This window comes from Lissotriton vulgaris, chromosome 5 (assembly GCF_964263255.1).
Source record: "Lissotriton vulgaris chromosome 5, aLisVul1.2, whole genome shotgun sequence".
Taxonomy (NCBI): Eukaryota; Metazoa; Chordata; class Amphibia; order Caudata; family Salamandridae; genus Lissotriton; species Lissotriton vulgaris.
Window position 1 is genome coordinate 74,173,564 of NC_141693.1, and position 26,664 is coordinate 74,200,227.

Genomic DNA, 26,664 nt, shown 5'->3' on the forward strand with positions numbered 1-26,664 from the left:
AGGTTTAAAGGTCTGAGATTCAATTTTGTACAGTTTTTTGGGGGAATTAGGAAGTATAGTGAATATACTCATGTTCCTTGTTGTTGTAATGGGAAGATTTTTATAGCTCCTCTTGTTAGAAGATCTTGTACTTCTTGTTTGAGTAGATATTGTGTTCCAAAGACAGTTTGTGAAGATGAGGAGAGATGTTGGGAGGGTTGCTGGTGAGGTTTAGGCAATAACCCTGTTGGATAATATACAATACCCATTTGTCTATTGTTATTAATTGCCAAATGGGTAGAAACTAATGTAATCTCCCCCCTACAGATGATGAATGTTTGAAGGGGATTTCAAGCCACTGTTTGTTAGTAGAGGGTGGGGTACATGATAGTTACCTCTATATCCACCTCTTTAGAATCCTCTAGAGGAGGTAGACTGTGCCCGTGCTTTATATGAAGATGTGTGGCATCTGTGGTACTATTTCTGGAGCCCCCTCTGTAGAATGAGTGACAAAAGGAACCTCTATTAGACATAGACTGTGGGGTGCCCATTGATATTTCCACTTCTGTGTCCATTTTCATTTTCTCCAGCGATTGGTCTATCTGAGGCCCAAAGAGGTGTCCTTTGTCAAATGCTGCATTAAGTATAGTTTGTTGAACCTCTGGTTTGAAACTAGAAATTCGAAGCCATGTATGTCTCCTTTGTATAGTGCTGCTATTGAGTCCTCTAGCTGCAGTATCTGCAGCATCTGCAGCACCCAAAGAAAATCTACGGGAGGATTTGGAAATAAGCTTGCCTTCTTGCACTATTTCTTGGCCTTTTTGCCTGTGTTCTTCCGGAAGATATAGTAACAATTGTTCCATCTTATCCCAATGTGCCTTATCATACCTAGCCCACAGGCCTTGAGTGTTGGCAATGCGCCAATGATTGTCTGATTGAGCAGCTACTCTTTTCACAGAATTATCTTTTAATTTCGATTGTTTATCAAGAGGAGGTTCTTGTCCTGAGCTCTGTGAATTGGCCCTTTTCCGTGTGTTTTAAACTACTAAGGAATCAAAAGGCAACTGACCCTTAATAAAGACAGCATCAGATGGAGGGGCTTTATATGTTTTATCGACTCTAGGTGTTACTATACGTGACCTAACGGGATCCTTAAAAATATTGTCTGCATGCCTCATCATACCCTTATCATAGGAAAATATTGAGATATTCTGTGTGTGTACCCTAAAGTTTCATAAAGGAAATCCTCTACTAGGTCTTGGTGCCAAAAATATACTTCCTCCAGCCATGAGGCTGTGACAAGGCTCTATGGGGACTGCCAGGCTCATCTCCTGACAGAGGCATCCTTCCATACCCTGCTCATGGAACCACAGGCCTGCAGAGGATTGAAACCTGTGACAGGTCCCAGTCAAATGCCAGCAGGCAAGTGTTTTAAGCCCCCAAATAATACTTCCATAGGCCCATGGCGGCCCCTCTTCAGAGCGCTGGGCTTTCTGGGAGTGCAAGTCCCTGGGCCAGGGCTACATTTGCTGGTCTGAGGTGGTACTTTTTGGTGTCACTGAGGGCCCAGGCTGGGGTTGCACAGGCCTTAGGAGGGCTCCCTTGCTTAGTCAGAGTGCAAAGTTCTGGACGGGCTGCCAACCAAAGCTTCAGCAGGCTCCGAAACACAGACCTCTGGGCCTGGGGCCCAATTCACAGGCCTGCTCTCTCACAAAGTGCCCTTGGAAAGGCTTCTGTAAGCAACACCTTGGCTCCCCTGCTTTGGGGTGTCTGGGAAAATGCTGACCAGTTTCTCAGTCAGAGCTCAAGCAGGTCTTGTGGTGGGGGGTCTGCGCCTGGACTCCATTTGCCAGCAGCTGTGTCCCAAAGTACCCAGGAAGGGGTTCCAGAGACCCCGGGTGGGCTCCCCTTCTCCTTCAGGGTAGGAAGCTCTGATTGGAGGCCCAGTTAGAGAGTTGCCAATCCCCATTCTTTTCCAGGGCCCAACCCCATGGTTAGGATCCAGCTGCCTCTGTACCTGCTGTTCCTAAAGAATGGGTGGCAGCATCTCGCTGTGAAAGGCATGTAATGACCAGATGGTCAGAGTCTGAGTCCAGTCATCTGGATGCCACTGCAATAGGAAACCATGACGTGCCAGATGGCCAAGCTACCCTAGAAATCATGAACAGGACTCATTTGAAGTTTCAAAGCCAGCCAGGATTCCAGGAGGTCTGATACTTTCAGTCAAAATTCCTCCTGTGTGACCTAGTCTGCACTAATGACGAGAAAGGCTTTTGGCCTTATTTCGGATTAGTATAGAGAGTGTTTTGGAATCTGTTTTTCATTTTGTTTGCCATCCAAGAAAGTGCAAATGCCCGGTCACCTCATACGGTGCTCCCAAGGCCTGTGGTCTTTGGCTTCGATACCTGCCAACAGGGGATGATTTGCTGATCTCCTGTGTCTTCGGCGGCTTGAAGCTCTCCTTCCAGTCGCTGCTGGATATGAACTCGGTTGATCAGTCCACTGGCAGAGGTATGCAGTGAGGTGATCCCGGCCACTGGCCTATGCATGAGAGGGGCTGATGTGACTGAAAATCCTCCCAAAACAGAGCCAACGGCATCCACCACAATCCAGAAGAAACTAAATTGCAGTGCTTCTAACGGCAGGGCCCTGAGATGATGTGCTACCTGGGCCCTCCTTCACCCCATCCTGGCCCATCCAGGTTTCAAGTATCCAAGAGGGGGCTTACGCGGGATGGCCAGGAAGCCTGGACGAGAAGGAGCCAAGGCCATGAGGAAAACCAGGCTCTTCTCAACAGACAAGACGTGCCACTCAAAGCATCATGTTGCAGGTTAGCATGTCAACCATATGGTTTTCATGTGTCCTGGCAAAGTCAAGGATGTTGCTGGTTCTAGGGTCTTGAACCTTCTGGCCAGCAGCTCCAATGGACCCCTGCATTATGGTCAGTGGCTCTAATAGGCTTAAACTATCTGGTCACTACTAAGCCTCCAACCCTCTGGCCTGTGGCTGGTGGACCTGATGGCAGGCCATGACCAGATGGTCGGCCCTAGCTGTAAAAACTCCACCAACATGAAAGTACTCTGTCTACCAAATTTAACCGACAGCCCAGGACCATCTCCTTATACTGACGGTGGCCCCGTACAATGCACTAAAAGTGCGCTGGATGTCTAGCATTTGTTTTGATAGCTGTTCAGCGACATTTTTTGCATTTTTGTTTTTCAGAAACAAACACCCAAAGTGTTTCTAAAAAACAAAGAACAAACATACCCTAGGAGTTTTTCCTCTAGGGATTGGGGATCATTTTTGTTTTGTTTTTCCGGTCCCTCACCACCAGATGCTTCCTGGCACTGACTTGTCCATCCGAAATAGGGCTGATGGGGGCATATTACCAACAACTAGCAATAATTATCGCTATGTTGGATTAGCGGCAATATTTTTATCGCCGAGCTGCGGCGATTTTTATCGCTTAGGAACATTGCTATTATCAAGGTATATCTCCTAAGCGATAAAAATCGGCCGAAATGCATGAATATCGCTGAAAAGTCAGCGATAGGATGTTAGCGACTGTTTCCAGTCGTTAACATCTTGGCACGCCCACTTTGCATGTCATTAGTGATAAATATCACTGACATGCAAAGTGGGGCCCAAGATGGTCGCTATCTCCTACTAGCTGTCGCTAACTGGTGTTAGCGACAGCTAGGTAATAGGGAGATAATTTATCTCCGCTTTCTTGGCTTTTAAAGCCAAAAAAGCGGAGATAAACCCCCTTGATAATATGCCCCTTGGTTTCTTGTCCTACTTCAGATGAGCCCTTCTCTGTCAATCAATCAATCAGGAGTCTGTTAAAGCGCGACTACTCACTGGTAAGGGTCTCAAGGCGCTAGGGGTGGGGGGGTGGAGGGGGTGCAGGTTCCATTCCATCAAGAAGGGGGTCTGTCGAAGAGCCAGGTTTTGAGGTTTTTTGCGAAGATGGGGAGCGATGTTGTCTGTATGAGGTGGAGCGGAAGGGCGTTCCATGCTTTGGCCGCGAGGAAGGAGAAGGAGCGGCCTCCCGATCTGGTCTTTCTGGTGCGGGGGACCACGGCGTAGGAAAGCTGGGCTGATCGTAGGGTCCTTTGGGTGCGTGGAATTTGAGTCGGCTGTTCAGGTATGCTGGTCCGGTGCCGTGGAGGGCCTTGTGTGCGTGGGTGAGCATCTTAAAGGTGATTCTCGCCTCGACGAGGAGCCAGTGGAGTGTGCGCAGGTGCTGTGGCAGTGTTTTGGCAGGTTGAGGACCAGTCTTGCGGCGGCGTTCTGGATGTTCTGTAGCTTGCGGATGAGGTTTTTGTTTATTCCGGCGTAGAGTGCGTTGCCGTAGTCGAGTCTGCTGGTGACCAGGGCGTGAGTGACTGTCTTTCGGTGTTCGAGGGGGATCCATTTGAAGGTCTTACGAAGGAGGCGGAGGGTATGGAAGCAGGAAGATGAGACAGAGTTGATCTGGCGGTCCATTTTGAGCTCGGAGTCCAGGATGATTCCCAGGTTGCGTGCGTGGTCTGTGGGGGTTGGCGGGTTTCCGAGGGCGGTGGGCCACCAGGTGTCGCTCCAGGCGTCGGGGTTTGGGCCCTTGATGAGTACTTCTGTTTTGTTGGTGTTTAGTTGTAGGCAGCTGTTTTTCATCCATTTGGCGACGGCTTCCATGCCTTCTCGAAAGTTGCGTCTGGCGGTGTTGGGCTCGTTGGATAGGGAGAGGATGAGCTGGGTGTCGTCTGCGTATGACACAATGTTGAGTCCTTAGGTTCTGACGATGGGGGCAAGTGGAGCCATGTAGACATTGAAGAGCGTCGGGCTGAGGGAGGAGCCCTGGGGGACTCCGCAGGTGGTAGGTGTGGGGTCCGAGAGGAAAGGGGGGAGTCTGACCCGCTGCGTCCTGCCGGAGAGGAAGGAGCAGATCCAGTCGAGGGCCTTGTCCTGGATTCCTGCATCGTAGAGACTGCGTATTAGGGTGCGGTGGGAGACTGTGTCGAACGCCGCTGATAGGTCGAGGAGGATGAGGGCTACTGTTTCTCCTTTGTCTAGTAAGGTGCGGATGTCGTCTGTTGCGGCGAGGAGGGCGGTTTCCGTACTGTGGTTTTTTCTGAAGCCGGATTGGGAGGAGTCGAGGATGTTGTGTTCTTCAATGGATGTGGCGAGTTGGCTGTTGATGGCTTTCTCAATGACTTTCCCTGGGAACGGGAGCAGGGAGATGGGTCTGTAGTTTTTGAGGTCGGTGGGGTCCGCTGAGGGTTTCTTTAGGAGGGGGTTGACCTCGGCGTGTTTCCAGTCGTCGGGGAATGAGGCGGTCGCCAGGGTGCGGTTGGTGGTTTGGCGGAGCATGGGTGCGATGGTGTTGGCAGCTCTGTTGAAGATCTGGTGGGGGCAGGGGTCCGTGGGGGCCCCTGAGTGGATTGACTTCATTGTCTTCCGTGTGTCTTCGGTGGTGAGGGCTGTCCAGTCATCAATTGCTGGGTTTCGGGTGTCGGGGTGGTTGGTGAGGGTTCAGTGTGTTGGTTGTCTTCGTCGAAGTTGTCGTAGATGCTCTTGATTTTGTGGTGGAAAAAGATGCTGAGTTTGTCGCAGAGGTCTTGTGAGGGAGGGATGTGGGTAGACTCGCTGGTGGGTTGGGCAAACTCCTTGATGATGCTGAAGAGTTCCTTGCTGTTGTGTGCGGGGGTGGAGATTCTGTCTTCAATCGCTTTTTTCCTCGTTTGTCTGATGAGTTGATGGTGGGCGGTTTGTGGCGGCTCTGAAGTTGTTGTGGGCTTCTGTGGATTTGGTGTTTCTCCAGGCCTTTTCAAAGCGGCGGCATGTACGCCTGGACTCTCGAAGTTCGGTGGTAAACAATCTGGCTTTTTTGGCACGGGTATTGTTGTTTTTCTTGAGGGGGGCTATGGTGTTGGTGCTGTCCGAGATCCATCTATGCAGGGTTCGGGCTGCGGTCTTGGGGTCGTCGTTTTCCGCGATGGTTGGGGTGGAGTTGTTGAGTGAGGAGGTGAGCTGGTCATCGGTGATTTTGGTCCAGTTTCTTTGTGGAAGCAGGTGCTGGTGTCTGTGGATGGTGGGTGTTCTGAAGGTGAAGTGGACGCAACGATGGTCGGTCCATGGGAGTTCGGTGGTGTGGCTGAAGGTGATGGAGTTTCCTGTAGTGAAGAGTGGGTCGAGGGTGTGTCCTGCTGAGTGCGTGGGCTCGGTCACGATCTGGCAGAGTCCAATGTTGTGGAGGTTGTCCAGGAGGCATGTGGTGTTGGGGTCCAGTTGATTGTCGAGGTGGAAGTTGAGGTCTCCCAGCAGGGTGTAGTTGGAGGATGCGATGGCCTGCGGGGAGATAATGTCCGTGATGGAGTTGGCGAAGGGTCTGCGGGGTCCAGGGGGTCGGTAGATGAGGGTTCCTCGGAGGGCGGCGGTGGGGCTGGCCAGTATTTTGAAGTGAAGGTGTTCCATCAGTTTTGTGGACTCGTCAGGGAGTGTGCTCAGGCGGAGGCTGGATTTGTGGACGATGGCGATTCCTCCTCCTGGGTGGGTGGGGCGGTCCTTCCTGGAGATCTTGTATCCCTGGGGGATGGCGATGGCGATGCCCGGTCCCGAGGTGGTGTTGGTCCAGGTTTCGGTGAAGAATGCTACGTCTGGGGTGGTGCTGTCGAGGAGGTCCCAGATTTCTGTGGCGTGTTTGTGGAGGGATCGGACATTGAGGAGGATGCATTGCAGGGTCTTCGGTTCGGTTGTGTTCCTGTGGGCGGGTTGTGCTGGATCCGTGTTCTTGGCGGTGCTGCAGGTGTGCCGGCAGCGGTGACAGCTGAAGGGTCCATGGGTGTCGGCTGGTGATGCTAGCTTGCAGTTGTTGTTGCAGCCTGGGTTGAGTGCCTGGAGTGCTGCTGGGTCGTAGCGATGGCGGGGCGGAGGTCCAGGGTTCCTGGTGCTGGTCGCGGATGGGCGCAGACGTGCTTGCCTTTGTCAGGCCGTCATAGGAAGTATTCCATCAATTCAGCCAAAGGGGGCTTTGTTGAAGGAATGCCTAAGGTCCTCTCATCTCTGAATAAAACACAAATGAAATATTTAAGGCCCTTAACTATACCAGTGGCATCAATCAGTGAAAACTCCACTTAGCCATAGATAAAGTGTGCTCCAAACTCATGTCCCCTCAGCCGAGGGATCTTGGGAAAAATACTTTGCACATACAGAGGAATGCAGAGGCTGAAGCTGAATTTTGAAGATTTTCTGGAAGGAATGGAAAATAATGCACAAGCACAATATTTAAACAAGCCCCTTAAATAATGCAACCAGGTGCAATTTAGTTATACCACTTGAACCATACCTATATTACGCATTCCTATTACAAGAACACAATTATTTTCCACAATGTGACCATTTGAAAAATCTTTGATTGCCACTGATATACTTATGGGCCTTGAATATATCCTTTGCTTGGCAGACATCAGTGAGTGTCTATGCTCTGACCCTGTGCATATTTGCACCACCAGTGTCTCAAATTTAATATTGAAAAAAACCTTTCAACAAACAAAAGTTCTTCATGTCTTTTGTGTTGACATCCACAGCCATTTTAAGATCATCTAGCAATGCAAGGAGAAAAGTTCTCGTGTTTCTGTTTGGGCGAAATGTGTCAACTAAGGCGGTGTTAGATTCTAGAAAAGTTCAGAATTGATTTGCCGCATCGGACTCACTAATTTTGGCAGCTGTCACTAAATGAGATGCAGAACAAAAGTTAAAAGTATTAAGAAGAATTAGCCCAGGTTTTCCAAAAAAGAGGGAGGCAGGTTCCTATTTTTTAATTCCAGCTTTGTTTTAGACTCACAGTTGCACTTCCGTAAGCACCACAGACTCTGCTGCTGCGTTTAAGATTGTTTGACTCGTTAGTGAATGAAAGAGAGGGTGGGATTAAACTAAGGAGAAGGTTCGGATTTGGAGCTTGGTCTTTTATTAGAAAAAGGGTTTCATCAATTGAGGAGTGATGTGATCTGAGAGCAGTAGGACATAGAACATGTCTCAGGATCATTTAATTGAGGTTTTACAAGGAAAGAGACTTAGAGGGTAAAGGGCAGCCAATAGAAGGACAGATTCCTGTAAAATCTGCCTGATGTTTGTAGACATCCTGTGATCTTAAGAGCCCTGACTATGTTTTACCCCACTTGTAGTCGCACTTCCTAATCTCTGATGTACCCTCCTCTATGCTCTCCCCTCCTGTGGTGTTGTAAGGCCTGGTTGTGGTATGACTGGTCTCGCTCCATCATATTACTCCTGTTGTCTCTTGAGACCTGGCCCTGCTGTCCTTTCCTGTGATCTCACAAGGTCTGTCTTGATTATACTCCGCTATAGTCTGACCAGGCTTGTCTCAGGTGCACCCTTCACTGGTCTTACAAGGTGCAGCCCTGTTTTAATCTCCTGTGGTCTCACGAGACCCGGCTCTGTTGTACCTCCCCCTGTGGTCTCACCAGGTCTCGCTCAGTTATGCCTCCTCCAGTGGTCTCTCTAGTTCTCTCACTGTTATACCTCCTCTTGTGGTTATATCAGATCTTGTGCTGTTATACCTACTCCTGTGGTTGCACTAGATTCTGCACTGTTATATCGCCTCCTGTGGTTTTTACCAGGTCTTGTGCTGTTATACCTCCTCCTGTGGTCTTACTAGGGCTTGCTCTGTTGTACCTCTAGCTGTGATCTCTCTAGTTCCTTCACTGTTAAACCTCCTCCTTTAGTGGTCTCACTAGGTCTCACTCTATTCAACCTGTAAGAAATTGGGTTATTATTTGATGGGGTGAGAACCCACTCAAGGAACAACCACAATCCTTGTCAGGGTGAAACACAACAATCACAGAATTAATCCGTTTTTAACTCTCTAGTAGCTCGGCACAAAAGCATTCAGGCTTAACTTAGAGGGAATGTGTAAAGTATTTATGCAGCACACAAACAGTAATGAAGTGGCAACACAACACTAATAAAATCCCAAAGCAATTTAAAAGTAGAGTACATTTTAATAAATAACATTATACTAAAACATAAATCCAATAAATAGAACAGAAGTTACAAATTACTATAGTTATTAGTAGAAATAGTGCCAAGAAGGACAACACATTTGTGGTGTCCGTGTAGCTCACACAGGAGGTCAACCGACTAACCCTTGGAGTCTCTCTGGGTAGCATGTGATCCAGACAAGCAGGTCTGATTATTCTTCCTCAGACAGCAACTCAGTACTTCCAGCAGCAGGGCAGTCCTTTTTCTGAATCCTCCCCAAGTCCATGAGTGTCCTGATGGAATGTTCTGAAGGTTCCATTTTCATACTGGTGCCGACTTTGTGTGGGGAAATTCCTCGGCCAACTCCTAAACTGGGTCTAGTCAGTTCTTCCCCATCCCCTGGTCTTGTCTCCAAACTGGCCTGGGTGACAAAGGCAAGGCCAGGCCTGATGTTAGGTTACTTCCCATATAAGGCATAGACACAATACCACTCCTCCTAAACCATAATACAGTTCCTTCTGAAATTCATCCGGAGAGTAGAAAGGGCCACAGTTGCATGCTATAGAGGTGCCAGATAACATAACATGTCAATCTCAAAGGCTCCGTTTTTGTTTGCTTTTCTCTTCCTGCTTACATTCTAAACTCCGCAGGTGGTAGGTGTGGAGTACGAGAGGAAAGGGGGGACTCTGACCCGCTGCGTCCTGCCGGAGAGGAAGGAGCAGATCCAGTCGAGGTCCTTGTCCTGGATTCCTGCATCGTAGAGTCTGCGTATTAGGGTGCGGTGGGAGACTGTGTCGAACGCCACTGATAGGTCGAGGAGGATGAGGGCTACTGTTTCTCCTTTGTCTAGTAAGGTGCGGATGTCGTCTGCTGCGGCGAGGAGGGCGGTTTCCGTACTGTGGTTTTTTCTGAAGCCGGATTGGGAGGAGTCGAGGATGTTGTGTTCTTCAATGGATGTGGCGAGTTGGCTGTTGATGGCTTTCTCAATGACTTTCGCTGGGAACGGGAGCAGGGAGATGGGTCTGTAGTTTTTGAGGTCGGTGGGGTCCGCTGAGGGTTTCTTTAGGAGGGGGTTGACCTCGGCGTGTTTCCAGTCGTCGGGGAATGAGGCGGTCGCCAGGGAGCAGTTGATGGTTTGGCGGAGCATGGGTGCGATGGTGTTGGCGGCTCTGTTGAAGATGTGGTGGGGGCAGGGGTCCGTGGGGGCCCCTGAGTGGATTGACTTCATTGTCTTCAGTGTGTCTTCGGTGGTGAGGGCTGTCCAGTAATCAATTGCTGGTTTCCGGGTGTCGGGGGTGGTTGGTGAGGGTTCAGTGTGTTGGTTGTCTTCGTCGAAGTTGTCGTAGATGCTCTTGATTTTGTGGTGGAAAAAGATGCTGAGTTTGTCGCAGAGGTCGTGTGAGGGAGGGATGTGGGTAGACTCACTGGTGGGTTGGGCGAACTCCTTGATGATGCTGAAGAGTTCCTTGCTGTTGTGTGCGTGGGTGGAGATTCTGTCTTCAATCGCTTTTTTCCTCGTTTCTCTGATGAGTTGATGGTGGGCGGTTGGTGGCGGCTCTGAAGTTGTTGTGGGCTTCTGTGGATTTGGTGTTTCTCCAGGCCTTTTCGAGGCGGCGGCATGTACGCCTGGACTCTCGAAGTTCGGTGGTAAACCATCTGGCTTTCTTGGCATGGGTATTGTTGTTTTTCTTGAGGGGGGCTATGGTGTTGGTGCAGTCTGAGATCCATCTATGCAGGGTTCGGGCTGCGGTGTTGGGGTCGTCGTTTTCCGCGATGGTTGGGGTGGAGTTGTTGAGTGAGGAGGTGAGCAGGTCATCGGTGATTTTGGTCCAGTTTCTTTGTGGAAGCAGGTGCTGGTGTCTGTGGATGGTGTGTGTTCAGAAGGTGAAGTGGACGCAACGATGGTCGGTCCATGGGAGTTCGGTGGTGTGGCTGAAGGTGATGGAGTTTCCTGTAGTGAAGAGTGGGTCGAGGGTGTGTCCTGCTGAGTGCGTGGGCTCGGTCACGATCTGGCGGAGTCCAATGTTGTGGAGGTTGTCCAGGAGGCATGTGGTGTTGGGGTCCAGTTGATTGTCGAGGTGGAAGTTGAGGTCTCCCAGCAGGGTGTAGTTGGTGGATGCGATGGCCTGCGGGGAGATAATGTCCGTGATGGAGTTGGCGAAGGGTCTGCGGGGTCCAGGGGGTCGGTAGATGAGGGTTCCTCGGAGGGCGGCGGTGGGGCTGGCCAGTATTTTGAAGTGAAGGTGTTCCATCAGTTTTGTGGACTCGTCAGGGAGTGTGCTCAGACGGAGGCTGGATTTGTGGACGATGGCGATTCCTCCTCCTGGGTGGGTGGGGCGGTCCTTCCTGGAGATCTTGTATCCCTGGGGGATGGCGATGGCGATGTCCGGTCCCGAGGTGGTGTTGGTCCAGGTTTCGGTGAAGAATGCTACGTCTGGGGTGGTGCTGTCGAGGAGGTCCCAGATTTCTGTGGCATGTTTGTGGAGGGATCGGACATTGAGGAGGATGCATTGCAGGGTCTTCGGTTCGGTTGTGTTCCTGTGGGCGGGTTGTGCTGGATCCGTGTTCTTGGCGGTGCTGCAGGTGTGCCGGCAGCGGTGACAGCTGAAGGGTCCATGGGTGTCGGCTGGTGATGCTAGCTTGCAGTTGTTGTTGCAGCCTGGGTTGAGTGCCTGGAGTGCTGCTGGGTCGTAGCCTTGGCGGGGCGGAGGTCCAGGGTTCCTGGTGCTGGTCGCGGACGGACGCAGACGTGCTTGCCTTTGTCAGGCCGTCATAGGAAGTATTCCATCAATTCAGCCAAAGGGGGCTTTGTTGAAGGAATGCCTAAGGTCCTCTCATCTCTGAATAAAACACAAATGAAATATTAAAGGCCCTTAACTATACCAGTGGCATCAATCAGTGAAAACTCCACTTAGCCATAGATTAAGTGTGCTCCAAACTCATGTCCCCTCAGCCGAGGGATCCTGGGAAAAATACTTTGCATATACAGAGGAATGCAGAGGCTGAAGCTGAATTTTGAAGATTTTCTGGAAGGAATGGAAAATAATGCACAAGCACAATATTTAAACAAGCCCCTTAAATAATGCAACCAGGTGCAATTTAGTTATATCACTTGAACCATAACTATATTACGCATTCTTATTACAAGAACACAATTATTTTCCACAATGTGACCATTTGAAAAATCTTTGATTGCCACTGATATACTTATGGGCCTTGAATATATATCCTTTGCATGGCAGACATCAGTGAGTGTCTATGCTCTGACCCTGTGCATATTTGCACCACCAGTGTCTCAAATTTAATATTGAAAAAAACCTTTCAACAAACAAAAGTTCTTCATGTCTTTTGTGTTGACATCCACAGCCATTCTAAGATCATCCAGCAATGCAAGGAGAAAAGTTCTCGTGTTTCTGTTTGGGCGAAATGTGTCAACTAAGGCGGTGTTATATTCTAGAAAAGTGCAGAATTGATTTTCCGCATCGGACTCACTAATTTTGGCAGCTGTCACTAAATGAGATGCAGAACAAAAGTTAAAAGTATTAAGAAGAATTAGCCCAGGTTTTCCAAAAAAGAGGGAGGCAGGTTCCTATTTTTTAATTCCAGCTTTGTTTTAGACTCACAGTTGCACTTCCGTAAGCACCACAGACTCTGCTGCTGCGCTTAAGATTGTTTGACTCGTTAGTGAATGAAAGAGAGGGTGGGATTAAACTAAGGAGAAGGTTCGGATTTGGAGCTTGGTCTTTTATTAGAAAAAGGGTTTCATCAATTGAGGAGTGATGTGATCTGAGAGCAGTAGGACATAGAACATGTCTCAGGATCATTTAATTGAGGTTTTACATGGAAAGAGACTTAGAGGGTAAAGGGCAGCCAATAGAAGGACAGATTCCTGTAAAATCTGCCTGATGTTTGTAGACATCCTGTGATCTCAAGAGCCCTGACTATGTTTTACCCCACTTGTAGTCGCACTTCCTAATCTCTGTTGTACCCTCCTCTATGCTCTCCCCTCCTGTGGTGTTGTAAGGCCTGGTTGTGGTATGACTGGTCTCGCTCCATCATATTACTCCTGTTGTCTCTTGAGACCTGGCCCTGCTGTCCTTTCCTGTGAGCTCACAAGGTCTGTCTTGATTATACTCCGCTATAGTCTGACCAGGCTTGTCTCAGGTGCACCCTTCTCTGGTCTTACAAGGTACAGCCCTGTTTTACTCTCCTTTGGTCTCACGAGACCTGGCTCTGTTGTACCTCCCCCTGTGGTCTCACCAGGTCTCGCTCAGTTATGCCTCCTCCAGTGGTGTCTCTAGTTCTCTCACTGTTATACCTCCTCTTGTGGTTATATCAGATCTTGTGCTGTTATACCTACTCCTGTGGTTGCACTAGATTCTGCACTGTTATATCGCCTCCTGTGGTTTTTACCAGGTCTTGTGCTGATATACCTCCTCCTGTGGTCTTACTAGGGCTTGCTCTGTTGTACCTCTAGCTGTGATCTCTCTAGTTCCTTCACTGTTAAACCTCCTCCTTTAGTGGTCTCACTAGGTCTCACTCTATTCAACCTGTAAGAAATTGGGTTATTATTTGATGGGGTGAGAACCCACTCAAGGAACAACCACAATCCTTGTCAGGGTGAAACACAACAATCACAGAATTAATCAGCTTTTAACTCTCTAGTAGCTCGGCACAAAAGCATTCAGGCTTAACTTAGAGGGAATGTGTAAAGTATTTATGCAGCACACAAACAGTAATGAAGTGGCAACACAACACTAATAAAATCCCAAAGCAATTTAAAAGTAGAGTACATTTTAATAAATAAAATTATACTAAAACAACATAAATCCAATAAATAGAACAGAAGTTACAAATTACTATAGTTGTTAGTAGAAATAGTGCCAAGAAAGACAACACGTTTGTGGTGTCCGTGTAGCTCACACAGGAGGTCAACCGACTAACCCTTGGAGTCTCTCTGGGTAGCATGTGATCCAGACAAGCAGGTCTGATTATTCTTCCTCAGACAGCAACTCAGTACTTCCAGCAGCAGGGCAGTCCTTTTTCTGAATCCTCCCCACGTCCATGAGTGTCCTGATGGAATGTTCTGAAGGTTCCATTTTCATACTGGTGCCGACTTTGGCCTCATTAGGATGGAGGATTTTCCGCATCCTCTGGCCCGGCGGAAGCCACTGCCAGCCTGGAGGATGCGGAAAATCCTCTGCGGACCCACTAAGACCCACCGCCACATTAGGATGGCTGGTGGGCCCTGGTTTCCGTCCGCAGCTTTATGTCCGCGGTTGGCTTACAACCGCGGCGGAAAAGCACTAATATGGTGACGGTGTCTCTCAGACACCGTCAGCCAGATTAGGATGTGCATGGAAACATGCTTTTCCGCTGCGGCTTTTCCGCCGTGGAAAAGCATGTGTAACTTCACTGCGGGGGCCCGTTGCGGGCCCCCTAGGTGAAGGGAGGAGTGGGGGGTGCACATGGGGGGTACCTATGGTACCCCCCTGCATTTTTATGCAGTAAGCGGCAGGCACCGCGTGGTGCCTGCCACTTTCTACATCCAAATGCAATGCGTGCGTTTTTAACATTGCTGTGAAGCTCCACCTGCAGCAATGTTAAAAATAGAGGATGTGACCGCAACCCTTGCGGCCACATCCTAATTGCACAGGAGGGAACTCGCATGCCATGCGGAGGTTCCCTCCTGCTCTGGGGTCGCGGACGGACGCAAGTCCGTCCGCGATCCTAATGACCCCCTATAGTGTGGGGAAATTCCTCGGCCAACTCCTAAACTGGTTCTAGTCAGTTCTTCCCCATCCCCTGGTCTTGTCTCCAAACTGGCCTGGGTGACAAAGGCAAGGCCAGGCCTGATGTTAGGTTACTTCCCATATAAGGCATAGACACAATACCACTCCTCCCAAACCATAATACAGTTCCTTCTGAAATTCATCCGGAGAGTAGAAAGGGCCACAGTTGCATGCTATAGAGGTGCCAGATAACATAACATGTCAATCTCAAAGGCTCCGTTTTTGTTTGCATTTCTCTTCCTGCTTACATTCTAAATTTCTTCAAGGCAAGCGTAACATCACCCAGTTATGATTTTTATCAAGCAGCACTTTGCATTGATCCACTTTTTATTTATTTTTTCCTGTAATGATTAAGTAGTCAGTTTAGGCACATACTGTGGAATAAAGTTGCCATGTAAAATGATGTTGGTCAATATTCAATGCGTGACTTAAGGTGCAACCTAGGCTACTTGCTAGCTGTCACTATATACGCTTTGCATAATTTCAATTACTTCAATACCGTACATATATTCTTCCTACCTGCTCTCATCATAAATTTACAGGTTCTCTGATCACAAATGTGAAAACTAATTAAAAGTGATCATTTATTTGTTTTGTGGGTATTTACATCGGTGTAGCAAAAGTGCGTTGTGTCCTAATATAAGCAATCAAATTGGGGCCCTTTCCCCTGCTTTTAATTAAAAAATATAAAACACAATTAATATGGATACAGTGGGCTCCTTGTGCCCTCAGGCTTGGTGCTGCTGCGCCTGCTGCACCTCTGACAGCGATTCCCCTGGTTATTTACATACCTCTTCGGTATGTTAATGCAAGGTTACCAGAATGATTGCTTTAGGAAAGTGGGCTAGAGCGGCCGACTTTGAAGCTGGGGAACCAGGATCAAGCCTGGCCGGAGACTCAAACAACCTGTGATTCTGGAAAAATCACTTAATATCCCTGTGCCTAAAAAAAGAAAATACAAACAAATTGCCTGCACGGCAATGAAACCTTTCTGAGCTCAATCTGTGGATGCAGATGCTTCCTGCGAGGCTGCAGCTCTTGCAACATGGCGGGAGGGGTGAGGGTTAGGATGGATGCATCAGGCACGAGGAGCAGCAGGAGCAATGCCTCATGCCTTCTTACAAACAAGACTTCAAGAAGCTCAATTCCTCTAAAAAGTTCAAACTAAAGGATTACTGGTACTGTGTGTGTGGCGCTGCGCACCTGCTTTCTATCCACTTATTGTGGAGGGTTGGCAACCTCGGACATCCTCTCCTACTATCAGGCCTCTCACATTCTGGTCTTGAATGAGTGGTGGTATGGTGACAGGGGGGACCCGGCGTACGCTCTGGAGCTCTATCTTATGGGGTCTCATACGCTGCACACTATTCTTTACACAGCACGTTGCGGAGTGCACTGCCATCGGCCACGCTGGTGGTGTTTCGAATTTGGAGGAGGCTCTGCGCCGCATGGGATGGTGGAATACCCTAACTGGTGAAACTCCCCTGTGGAACAATGGGCGGTTACTTAGCCTTGCGACACTGCAGGGCTTTCGGGGATGGGACAACATTGGCATCTCAACTCTGGGGGATGTACTGAAGGGTACGACCCTTAAGTCCTTTCAGGATCTTTGTAAGGAAATTGGTATGCCCCGCTCCCTGTTTTTTAGATACCTCCAATTCCGTCATGCACTGTCCCCCAGCTTAGAGGGTTTGGAGTCCCTCCCTGAGTTTAGCCCCCTAGCTGCGAAGGTATTTATGGGGGATTTAGATACGAAGAAGATATCACGCATATACCAGTCACTAGTCACGCATTGTTCCCCCACGCTGCAGAAGCCCCGGGAGACATGAGAGGAGGATGTGGGCAAACTTGAGGAGGAGGATTGGAGAGATGCTTTGGCTGCCCCCAGGGGTGCAGCCATAGCAATGTGCCTCCATCTCATCCAATTTAAATACTTACACAGAGTTTATTTCATCAGGGTTCGGCTGTGGCGGGCAGGAATGATTGCATCACCGGAATGCCTCCGCTGTGGCAGGGAGGAAGGGACGTTCTTGCATACAGTCTGGAGTTGCGGATCCCTAGATCGGTGGTTATGGAGGGGGATATTGGCCGGTCTGTCCGAGGTATTGAGGTGGGAGCTCCCACGTTCGCCACAGTTTGTCTTGCTGCATGTGATGGATGGGGTTTATAAGAGGCACTTGATGTACCTAGGCCTCACGTTGGCCAAGAGAGACGTTGCCAAAGCGTGGAAAGGTCCACGGGCCCCATCTTTGACCGTATGGAAAAAGGGGTTGGATTTTTGTATGGGGCTGGAGCAGCCTATTTGAAAACATTAAAAAAAAATTGAAAATGCTGGGCTGATTATAGGGGCCTGTGGCTTGGGCCTCCAGTGGAGCTGGATGAACTCCCAGGGGTGTGATGCCGGAGTCGAGAGGCGCAGGGGAATGGGGTGTGGGGGGCTCTGGAAGGCGGGTGTGCGTAAGCAGCTATCTATTCGGTGCACGTTGTGTTGTGTGTGGGTGATGCGTGGCGGATCTTGTGCGACTCTGGGGGGCGGGAGCAGGGGTGGGGGAGTTGGGCGGGAGGGGGCAGTTGAGCGGGGGGAGCGGTAGCTTGTTAAGTGTTGCTCTGTTCTATACTAGCTTGTTCTTGCTTGTAAAGAAAAATCAATTACATTTCAGTTGATGTCATGTTTCTAATCTGCAGATGCTCTGGTGTGCAGAGCCCTGCGAAATATGTGCAGTCTGTCAATAAAGTCTGTTTAAAAAAAAAAGAAAACCAAAGGATTACTGCAATATAGGGGACCCCCTCTAAAGGTTATACTTTCAGGCTATGGAGAAGAGGGGAGAAAACCAAAAAACACACAAAATGTATGCTCCCTCGTAGCCTATCTATTCAGTATATCAAAGGACTTAATCTCACTTGGGCTACCTAGTACATATAAACACAACAGTGACACTTAGAATTTCAATTTTCATTACTTTTATTATTTCATTGCTTTATATACCTAATAGTTTTTAATTTTTATTTTTGCATTCCATGTATTTTTTCACAAATAGGAAAAGGCTATTTTTGCAGATTTATACAAAAAAAATTAGTTTAAACAGTTGCAGAAAATGTACATAATACCAATCCATACTAATATAATAAAGAGAGAGCCCAAACCTTTGAGGCGGGTAATCTCAGGAATCACAGCACCAATCACAACACCCAATACAGCGTTGGAAAGGGAAGTTGTAGCAGAAGGACATAGGCTATGCAGACGCCCACCATATACATTTAAAAGGTAAAAGAGCCGTGCCATCAAAGTAGTCCCTTGTGGGCGTGTCTGCGTTGTGCTGTGGGTGTGTGCTGGGGGCGTGACAAATGCTGGGGGCGTGTGGTACGTTCCGCCCTTCATGCCATGTCTCATATCGTGTGCTGTGGGCGTGTGCTGGGGGCGTGGGCGTGTGCGGGGCGCGGGATTACGGAAAAAAAGCAAGCGTTGTGCCCAATATTTCATTGTTTTTTCTTCCCAGGTTATGTACATTCCAGCTCCAGGTGTCCACCCTGCTCCCTTTAAATACCCCTGCACGCCATAATCATAACCCACTCGTACTCCTTAAAATACCCCAACACCCTTAAACACTAACCCATCTTAACCCTATAAATATACCCTGTACCCCAAAACCCAAACCTTTCCCTTAACCCTAAAAAAACCCTTTTACCCAAAAACCCAAACCTAGCCCTGAACCCTAAAAATACCCCTGTACCCCAAAACCCAAACCAACCCCTGAACCCTAAAATACCCCTGTACCCCAAAACCCAAACCTAGCCCTGAACCCTTAAAATATCCCTGTACCCCAAAGCCCAAACCTACTCCTGAACCCTAAAAATACCCCGGTACCCCAAAACCCAAACCTAGCCCTGAACCATAAAAATAACCCTGTACCCCAAAACCCAAACCTACCCCTGAACCATAAAATACCCCTGTACCCCAAAACCCAAACCTAGCCCTAACCCTGAAAATACCCCTGTACCTCAAAACCCAAACCTAGCCCTGAACCCTTAAAATACCTCTGTACCCCAAAAGCCAAACCTACCCCTGAACCCTAAAAATACCCCTATACCCCAAAACCCAAACCTAGCCCTGAACCCTAAAAATACCCCTGTGCCCCAAAACCCATACCTATCCCTAAACCTTAAAACTACCCCTGTACCCCATAACCCAAAACTATATCTGAACCCTTAAAATACCCAAACACCCTAAAACATATGCCTCAGTACCCCAAAACATATACCCCTATACCCATACTTACCGTATCCAAACATTAAAAAAAATATGCTTTTACCATTCATGCATTTACAACGAATTTCGTTGTAAATGTATGCATGGTAAAAGCATATAAAATGTAATGCCATGCGTTATAATGGCATTGCGGAGTCATGGTACTTTCGTAATGAAAGTATGCAGAGTGATGGTATGCAGCAAGAAAGTTGCGGAATAATGGGTGTTTACCCTCTCAAACAACATACTCATATTTTTTCACCACCGATTTGAAAAATGCACAGGTCTCTCTAATTGATGGCCAGCACCGACATACACTTTTAGACACACCTCCCACCACAAGTTCTAGAATTGCGAACTTTAGAGCTAGGGAGCTACGTTCGAATCTCGGCATCAGCTCAACATCCTGTGATTCCAGGCAAATCGCTTTGTCTCCCCGTGCCTACCACAAATGAATGTGTTCTTCTGTAATGTAAATTGTGCTCATGCCATGTTGTCGAGTTCGCGCTATATAATAATGCAAGTAAAAATAAAGTAGGGAAACTCGAGTTCACACACTACTGAACGCGCACTCTTAAGTGCATCAGCAGTGCACGGTGAATCGGAGCGTTTCACAGGCCTGTCACAGATAAGAAATGCTATCAAAACGAAATCCTACAAAACAATATACTACTTGCCGGCAGCAATTCATACCCGGACAACGTCGGGACGGACTGCTAGTTCACATATACAGTTAAAGAAAAACAACCCCTGGACTGTCTTAAATAAATACATCCATATCACAACCATTCAAACACATACACACTCTCACAAACTTCATAGTAAGGGGGAGGTTATGTATGACAAATAAACCTCCACGACCAGATAGATTCTTATATACAAAGCACAAGGCTAAGCATCAGGTCGACGCGTGTTTCGGCGGTGTGTGAAGAGTAGTTAGACCACCTTCATCTGGACCTTTCCTGATACCCACATCAATTTCACAACAACCAGGGGACAGAGTTAGAGGATTTATAAAATATGAACAGATCCACTATTCATGCATTCTAGTGTTCAGGAAAGATGTCTTCCTTGGTTCTTGACAAATCCTGCCGCCGCAGAGCGATATCTTTAGTAAATGCGTAATTCAATATGTATTTTTCCATAGACCAGTGCGAGAAGAGGCCGAAAATTTTCTAAAAATTGTAGGGATGAGGTATCAGAGGAAACCTTCTTCACAATATCATTCAAAAAGCTTTATTTTCCACAGTTGAACTTTCCAACTTTATTCATTAAGGTTTCGAAACTGTCACACAGCTCGTGCACTCTGCTTCACGGAATCCGAATGTCTTTACCCGACGCCTCCCATTGCTAAAATAGCAGTACGCTCAAAGGATTAGCCTACCAAAAAAGCCCAACTGATGGTAAACATCGAAAAGTGGAAAAAGGCTAAAAAAATGCAGGCAACGGAGCGGGAGGCACGTCGTGGCGGGAGGCAACACTAACACAACTGTGGCGTTAAAACAAGGTGGGAGAGAGGAATGCTAATTTTAAATGTATGCATCCATGATGCCGAAGCTGAACACAGGCAAATAGTAACACAGTAGTAAATAAAGAAAAACAAGCATTGGCATAGCCAATAGGTCTCGCTGTTTAGCCATGCAACAGTTGACGTTGTTGCACCAGGGATATTGTGCTGCATAACTAAATACTTATAAGGTCCCAAAGGTGAGACCTATTGGCTATGCAAATGCTTGTTTTACTATGTTATTCACATTTTTATCCGGTCCACCACAGCACAGGGCAATGGGTCAGTCAACATCAGACATTGGCTAACTTCACTTTGAGTGACACCAATTTTTCCCTTCACAATGAGCACATTTGTTCACAAAGTAGTTTCCTTAGGATGCATGGACTGCTGTTAAAATGTGTGCGCTATTAGACCGAAACACTACTTTTGCTTTTAGTCAATGCACTTTTTTTCAGATTGATGAGGGCCCGGCTGCTTTCAGAACAATAAATGTTTGGAAAAATCACTGTAAAAAAAAGCTAACTTTGACAAAGACAAATGGTTAACTGCCAACACCAGACCTGTTGGCTTAGCCAATACTTGTTTTAGTTGCAGGCCTGAGGGCCCCTTTAAGTTCTACCGGAAAGAGCACATACATCACAGAGGGAAAATTTGATCTGGTTATTGAGATATAAGCAGATGTCACCTGTTAGTCACCCCTCTCACTGAGCTAACCAACGCTCCTTGAAGGCCTACACTGAGGCACTCAGTTGCATCACATGATGCACGCTTCTCTCACTGAGGTATCTGCCTTAGAACACCAACATCCTGTCACAAGATATTGAAGGTACTTTTGGATATTGTTAGAGCTTTGAGTTTTGTTTATTAACAGTAACTCACACTGAGCACTAGTCCACAGCCGCTGCTCTTAATACTGAACCTTATTTTATATACGGGTCTTATACGATGTTCATCCTCTGTTCAATATACCTGCCATTGCTCTTAAATACAAATATGATTTGTTTGTTATTCTAGGTGTAATAATGTGAAGATTCAGAGCCCAGAGGCCATAATGATGAATTATAAAGGTAAATATCATTGTGACGATTAGCTCTGTATGTTACTGTTTAATAAAATGGAATGGTATGCTGTGGAATGCTATGCTTTGGTGTGGTGTGGTATGGTGTGGTGTGGTATGCTATGGAATAGAATGTATGGTATGGTATGGAAAGTTATGGTGGTATGGGATAGAAAGGAATGGGATGCAATTGGGTGTTGCAGAATGGAGTTTAATGGGATGTTATGGTGGTATGGTATGGAAAGTTATAATGGGATTGAATAGTGTGGTGTGCTATGGGGTTGGATCATGGTATAATATGGTGTGGTATGATTTGGTATGGTATTGAATGGTAATGTGCACTCACGTCTGGTTGTAGTTACTAGATTTGTGTCTGTTAAATGTGTCTTTTCCAGATTTTTGTAGATTTCTACTTCTCTCCATTCTGTATATGTGCCGTAGCATTTCCAGGGTTTAATTTTTTATTTGTAGTTTTCCTGCTACAATTTCTTTCTAAAGTGGATTGTGTCCCAGGAAATATCTGGTAGTGGAACCACTTGCGGTAATACTGCACGTGGTTATGCTTCATGTGGCTATACTGCATGCAGTACTATTGCATGTGCTAATATTACATGTGGTAATACTGTATGTGGTTATATTGTTTGCGGTAATATTGCATGTGGTTATCCTGTATGTGGTAATACTGTGTCACTTGGAATATCAGTTTGCCACAAACTTCAATTTGTTGCCAAATTGGTGATTACACAAAACTGCAAATAGGAATCTTTGGACTGTGGTTTCTGACAGGGCAGTGGTGTTCAGTAAGATATGCTGGCTCAGCCCCTGTAGTATTTCTATAGGATACATGGCCTCAATATGTTTGTAAATAATCAGAGACCCAAATTTGAATCTTACTTTGTTCCCTCTGTAATTTTCTAACCCACAAATAATGTGTGTGCTTTATTTCTCTAAATACTGGCATTTTTAAATACATGTATAGCGGCACTGACCTGAGGTCGAAATATTTATTTCCTCTCAGACATTCCTAAGGCTAAGACTAGACAGGGGTCCTGCAAACATGGACCTGAGATTGGACATCCCAAGAGCTGGACCTCAGCTTTCCGGCCTTCACGTCACAACCAAATGTATCTCGTCCACACCACTTTTAATCAGAAATTTAACTGCGACCCCTAAATCCGGGTTGAGGTCTTGTAAGGATATGGAGGCTTCATCTGTGGACTGCAAAAGCCAAAGACAGTGTCTGCAAAGTCTGTGGTAATCTAAAAGACACGGGGTCCAACAACAAGATCTGCTGAGTGGTATCTGTGCGTGAGTTTACTTGCTGCGGACTTAGACCTGGAATAACAGCTGTATCTACACTCACTACATTTACCAATTCCAATCAATCTAAGCATCTATAAAGGATGGGCTCTACCTGGGTAACTAAACTAGTACAGTATACCTTCTAATATCTCTGTCACTCTGTACCATCTGATACCATGTGCTCACTAATACAGTATACATTGGGGTAGCTCTGTCACTCGGTTCCATCTAATGCAGTGTACTGACGAGTACTCTATATTTTCGGGTAGCTCTCTTGCTCTGTACCATCTTATATATAGTACTAACCAGTACAGTACTCCTTAGTGTAGCTCTGCCACTCTATCTGGTGCAGTGTTCGGTGAAGTACAGTGTGCGCAGAGTCTGTGTATAGTATGGTGCGTGGTGTAGTGTGTAGTAGTGTGGTGTGTGCTCTAGATAAATGAACGCTTTTCTGTAGTGAGCGGTCTAGTGCCACGGTCTCTAGCGCCGCATGCTCGTTCCAGATGTGGTGTACATTAATCATATGTAAAACAGAAAGCAGTAATTACAGACTTTATTTGTGTCCTTAAATCTCTAATTGTGAATCTCTTCTCTGCAGTGATGGTGACTCTGGATCCTGACACGGCTCATCCTGAGCTCTTCCTGTCTGAGGGGCGGAGACGTGTGAGAAGCACAGATAGAGCACAGCGCCTGCCGGATGCCCCCAAGAGATTCACCCGCTACCACTGTGTACTGGGGTATAAGGGGTTCCCCTCTGGCAGACATTACTGGGAGGTGCAGCTGATGCAAGCCGGGGGAGTTTGGGAGGTGGGGGTCGCAGCAGAGTCTGTGAACAGGAAAGGCGGCTTCACATGCTCACCTGAGGGGGGAGTCTGGGCTATGCAGGGGGGGTGGTGGGGTCCGTACAGGGCTCTCACCTCCCCTGAGACTCCTCTGTCCCCTCGTGAAAAGCCCTGTAAGCTGGGGGTGTATCTGGACTACAAGGGGGGGCGGCTGTCCCTGTACAATGCCGACTCCATGGAGCTTCTCTACACCTTCCAAAAGGCCCCCTTCAAAGGGAGGCTCTTCCCGTACTTCAGTCTCTATGGAGGAGTAGAGCTGAGGCTGGTGTGAGAGCTGGAGGGAGCTTCAGACCCTCATACTTCCCTCCCACCCCCCTACATGGGAGGAGCGGGCTGAGGCTGGTGTGAGAGCTGCAGAGAGCTCCAGCCCTTCATCCTTCCATCTTATCCCCCCTCTGCAGTGATACCAATGTGACCAGTAGCACAAACAGAGACGCCTTTAAATAATGCAACGCTCCCTTTGGGGATACGTCATTTTAAGGGGCAAGTAATTTTCTCATGTAGATTTTTTCAGTGTATAGATATCAGCCGACCGCATGCGAGGAGCCCCCCTCCCCGTCAACTGCCATCTACAGTTTAAACCCCAACATTCCAAAGAATCTTCAAACACCAACATTCCTAAGAGTCTTCAAACCCCTACATTCCAAAGAATCTTGTTCATTGACCCTCCCACATGTTGCCATGACAACCGAAAGCCTCACATGAAACTATGTATCTCTTTTCCTTGTGCAATTTTAAAACAACGGCAGACAATGTTTGCCATGTGAATCATGCACCAAACATCATGTAACATATGATTTAGTCTCTGCATATTTAAACAAGCATTAGCATAGCCAATAGGTCTCGTCTTTGGGAACTTATAAGTGTTTAGCCAGAGCCAATGGCTTTCCCAATGTTTTTTAGGTATGTTGTAGAGCATTTCTGTTGTTCCATGAATACCTCTGGACATATAAGAACATGTTATTTGCAACAGGCTTCTTAATCCTAAGTGCTTCTTTAGCATGAGTAGAAGCAGCCATTAAATAAAACTCTGATCTCTCTCCAACAGGAACTTTAATCGCCAGTTACCATTACATTTTTATTGTTGCATGAAAACCTCTGAACACACATGGACATGTTTTTTGCAGCAGGCATCTTAATCCTCTGTGCTACTTTAGCATCTCTGGAAACAGCCACCAAATTAAACTTCCATCTCTCCCCAGCTGGAACATTAATCGCAAAAGTCATCTTTTCATTTTTATTGTAGTATCAGTGAAAACAGCCACTAGATAACACTCCGATCTCTCTCCACCAAGAACATTAATCAACAAAGTTACCTGTACATTTATCTTGTTGCCTAAAAACCATAGACACACAAGGATATGCTCTTTTCAGGAGGCATCTTAATCCTCTTGCTGCTTTAGCATCACTGGAAAGAACCACTAGATAAAACTACCGATCTCTCTCAAGCAGAAACCTCAATCGCCAAAATAACCTTTACATTTTTTGTGGTTGCTTGAAAACCTTTAAACACACCAGGAGATGTTCTTTGCAGCATGCATCCTAATCCTCTGCACTACTATAGCATGAGTGGAAACAACTAATGGATAAAACACCCATCTCTCTCCAGCAGGGACATTAATCTCTAAAGTCACCTTTACATTTTAATTGTTGCCTGAAAACCTCTGAACAAACAAGGACATGTTCTTAGCACAAGGCATCTGAATCTCCTGTGGTACTTTAGAATGAGTGGAAATGTCAACTAGATAAAAATCGGACCAAAGTTACCTTTACATTTGTATCATTGCATAAAACCTCCATCTCTCTCCAGCAGGAACATTAATTGCCAAAGTTACCTTTACATTTTTTTGTTGCCTAAAAACCTATAGACACATAGGACATGTTCTTTGCAGCAGGCATCTTAATCCTCTGTGCTACTTTAGAATGAGTGGAAACAGCCACTAGATAAAACTTCCTTCGCTTTCCCGCAGGAACATTAATCACCAAATTTACCTTTACATTTGTATTGTTGCCTGAAAGCCTCTGAATACACAAGGACATATTCTCTGCAGCAGGCATCTTAATCCTCTGCGCTACGTTAACATCAGTGGAAGCAGCCACTAAATAAAACTCAGATGTCTCTCCAGCAGGAACATTAATCTCCAAGGTTACCTTTACATTTGTATTGTTGCCTGAAAACCTCAGGGGACACAAGGACATGTTCTTTGCAGCAGGCAACAAAATCCTCTGTGCTACGTTATCAGGAGTGGAAACAGCCATTAGATAAAACTCCCATCTCACTCCTTCAGGATCATTAATTGCCAAAGTTACCTTTACATTTTTATTGTTGCCTGAAACCTTCTGAACACACATGGGCATGCTCTTTGCAGCAGGCATCTTTATTCCCTGCACTACTTTAACATGTGTGGAAACTGCCACTGGATAAAACTCCGATCTCTCTCCTGCAGGAACATTTAACGCTAAGGTTACCTTTACATTTATATTGTTGCCTGAAAACCTCTGAACACACAAGGATGTGTTATTTGCAGCAGGCATTTTAATCCCCTTCACTACTTTAACATGAATGGAAACAGCCACTGGATAAAACTCAGATCTCTCTCCTGCAGGAACATTAAACGCAAAAGTTACCTTTATATTTTTAGTGTTGGTGTTCACATATTTGTATTATTATCGATAAAAAGAAATACATTGGTGTGGTATTGGATTCCCAAGGCCTACATGCTCCGCAGAAATACCCACTTACACCAAAAGAACTGTTGGCACGGAAACTGAAAAGTACAAAAGACAAGTTTATTAAGACCCCATGGGGTGGTGGTACATTCCTACAGCACCCTTCGGCAATGCAAGAAGTAACAACCCTCATCATCCAACAACCCTTCTGCTGCCCATGCCACAAGTTCTGCTTCAGTCGCTGATTTTTGGATGTCTAGTATCTCTGCTCGAGCATCATGCCATCG

The 26,664-nt window shown here is 46.9% G+C and overlaps 1 protein-coding gene across 1 annotated transcript in view; it reads left to right on the forward strand.

Moving 5' to 3' along the window:
- LOC147710224 (E3 ubiquitin-protein ligase TRIM11-like) overlaps window positions 1-24,756 on the forward strand; it is a 173,704-nt gene extending 148,948 nt beyond the window's left edge. The window contains exons 6-7 of the mRNA XM_086920902.1: window positions 21,521-21,573; window positions 23,464-24,756. Coding sequence (XP_086777028.1) covers window positions 21,521-21,573; window positions 23,464-23,978 — 568 coding nt within the window. The 3' untranslated portion in view covers window positions 23,979-24,756. The remainder of the gene's footprint in view (window positions 1-21,520; window positions 21,574-23,463) is intronic.
- Window positions 24,757-26,664: the final 1,908 nt, after the last annotated feature.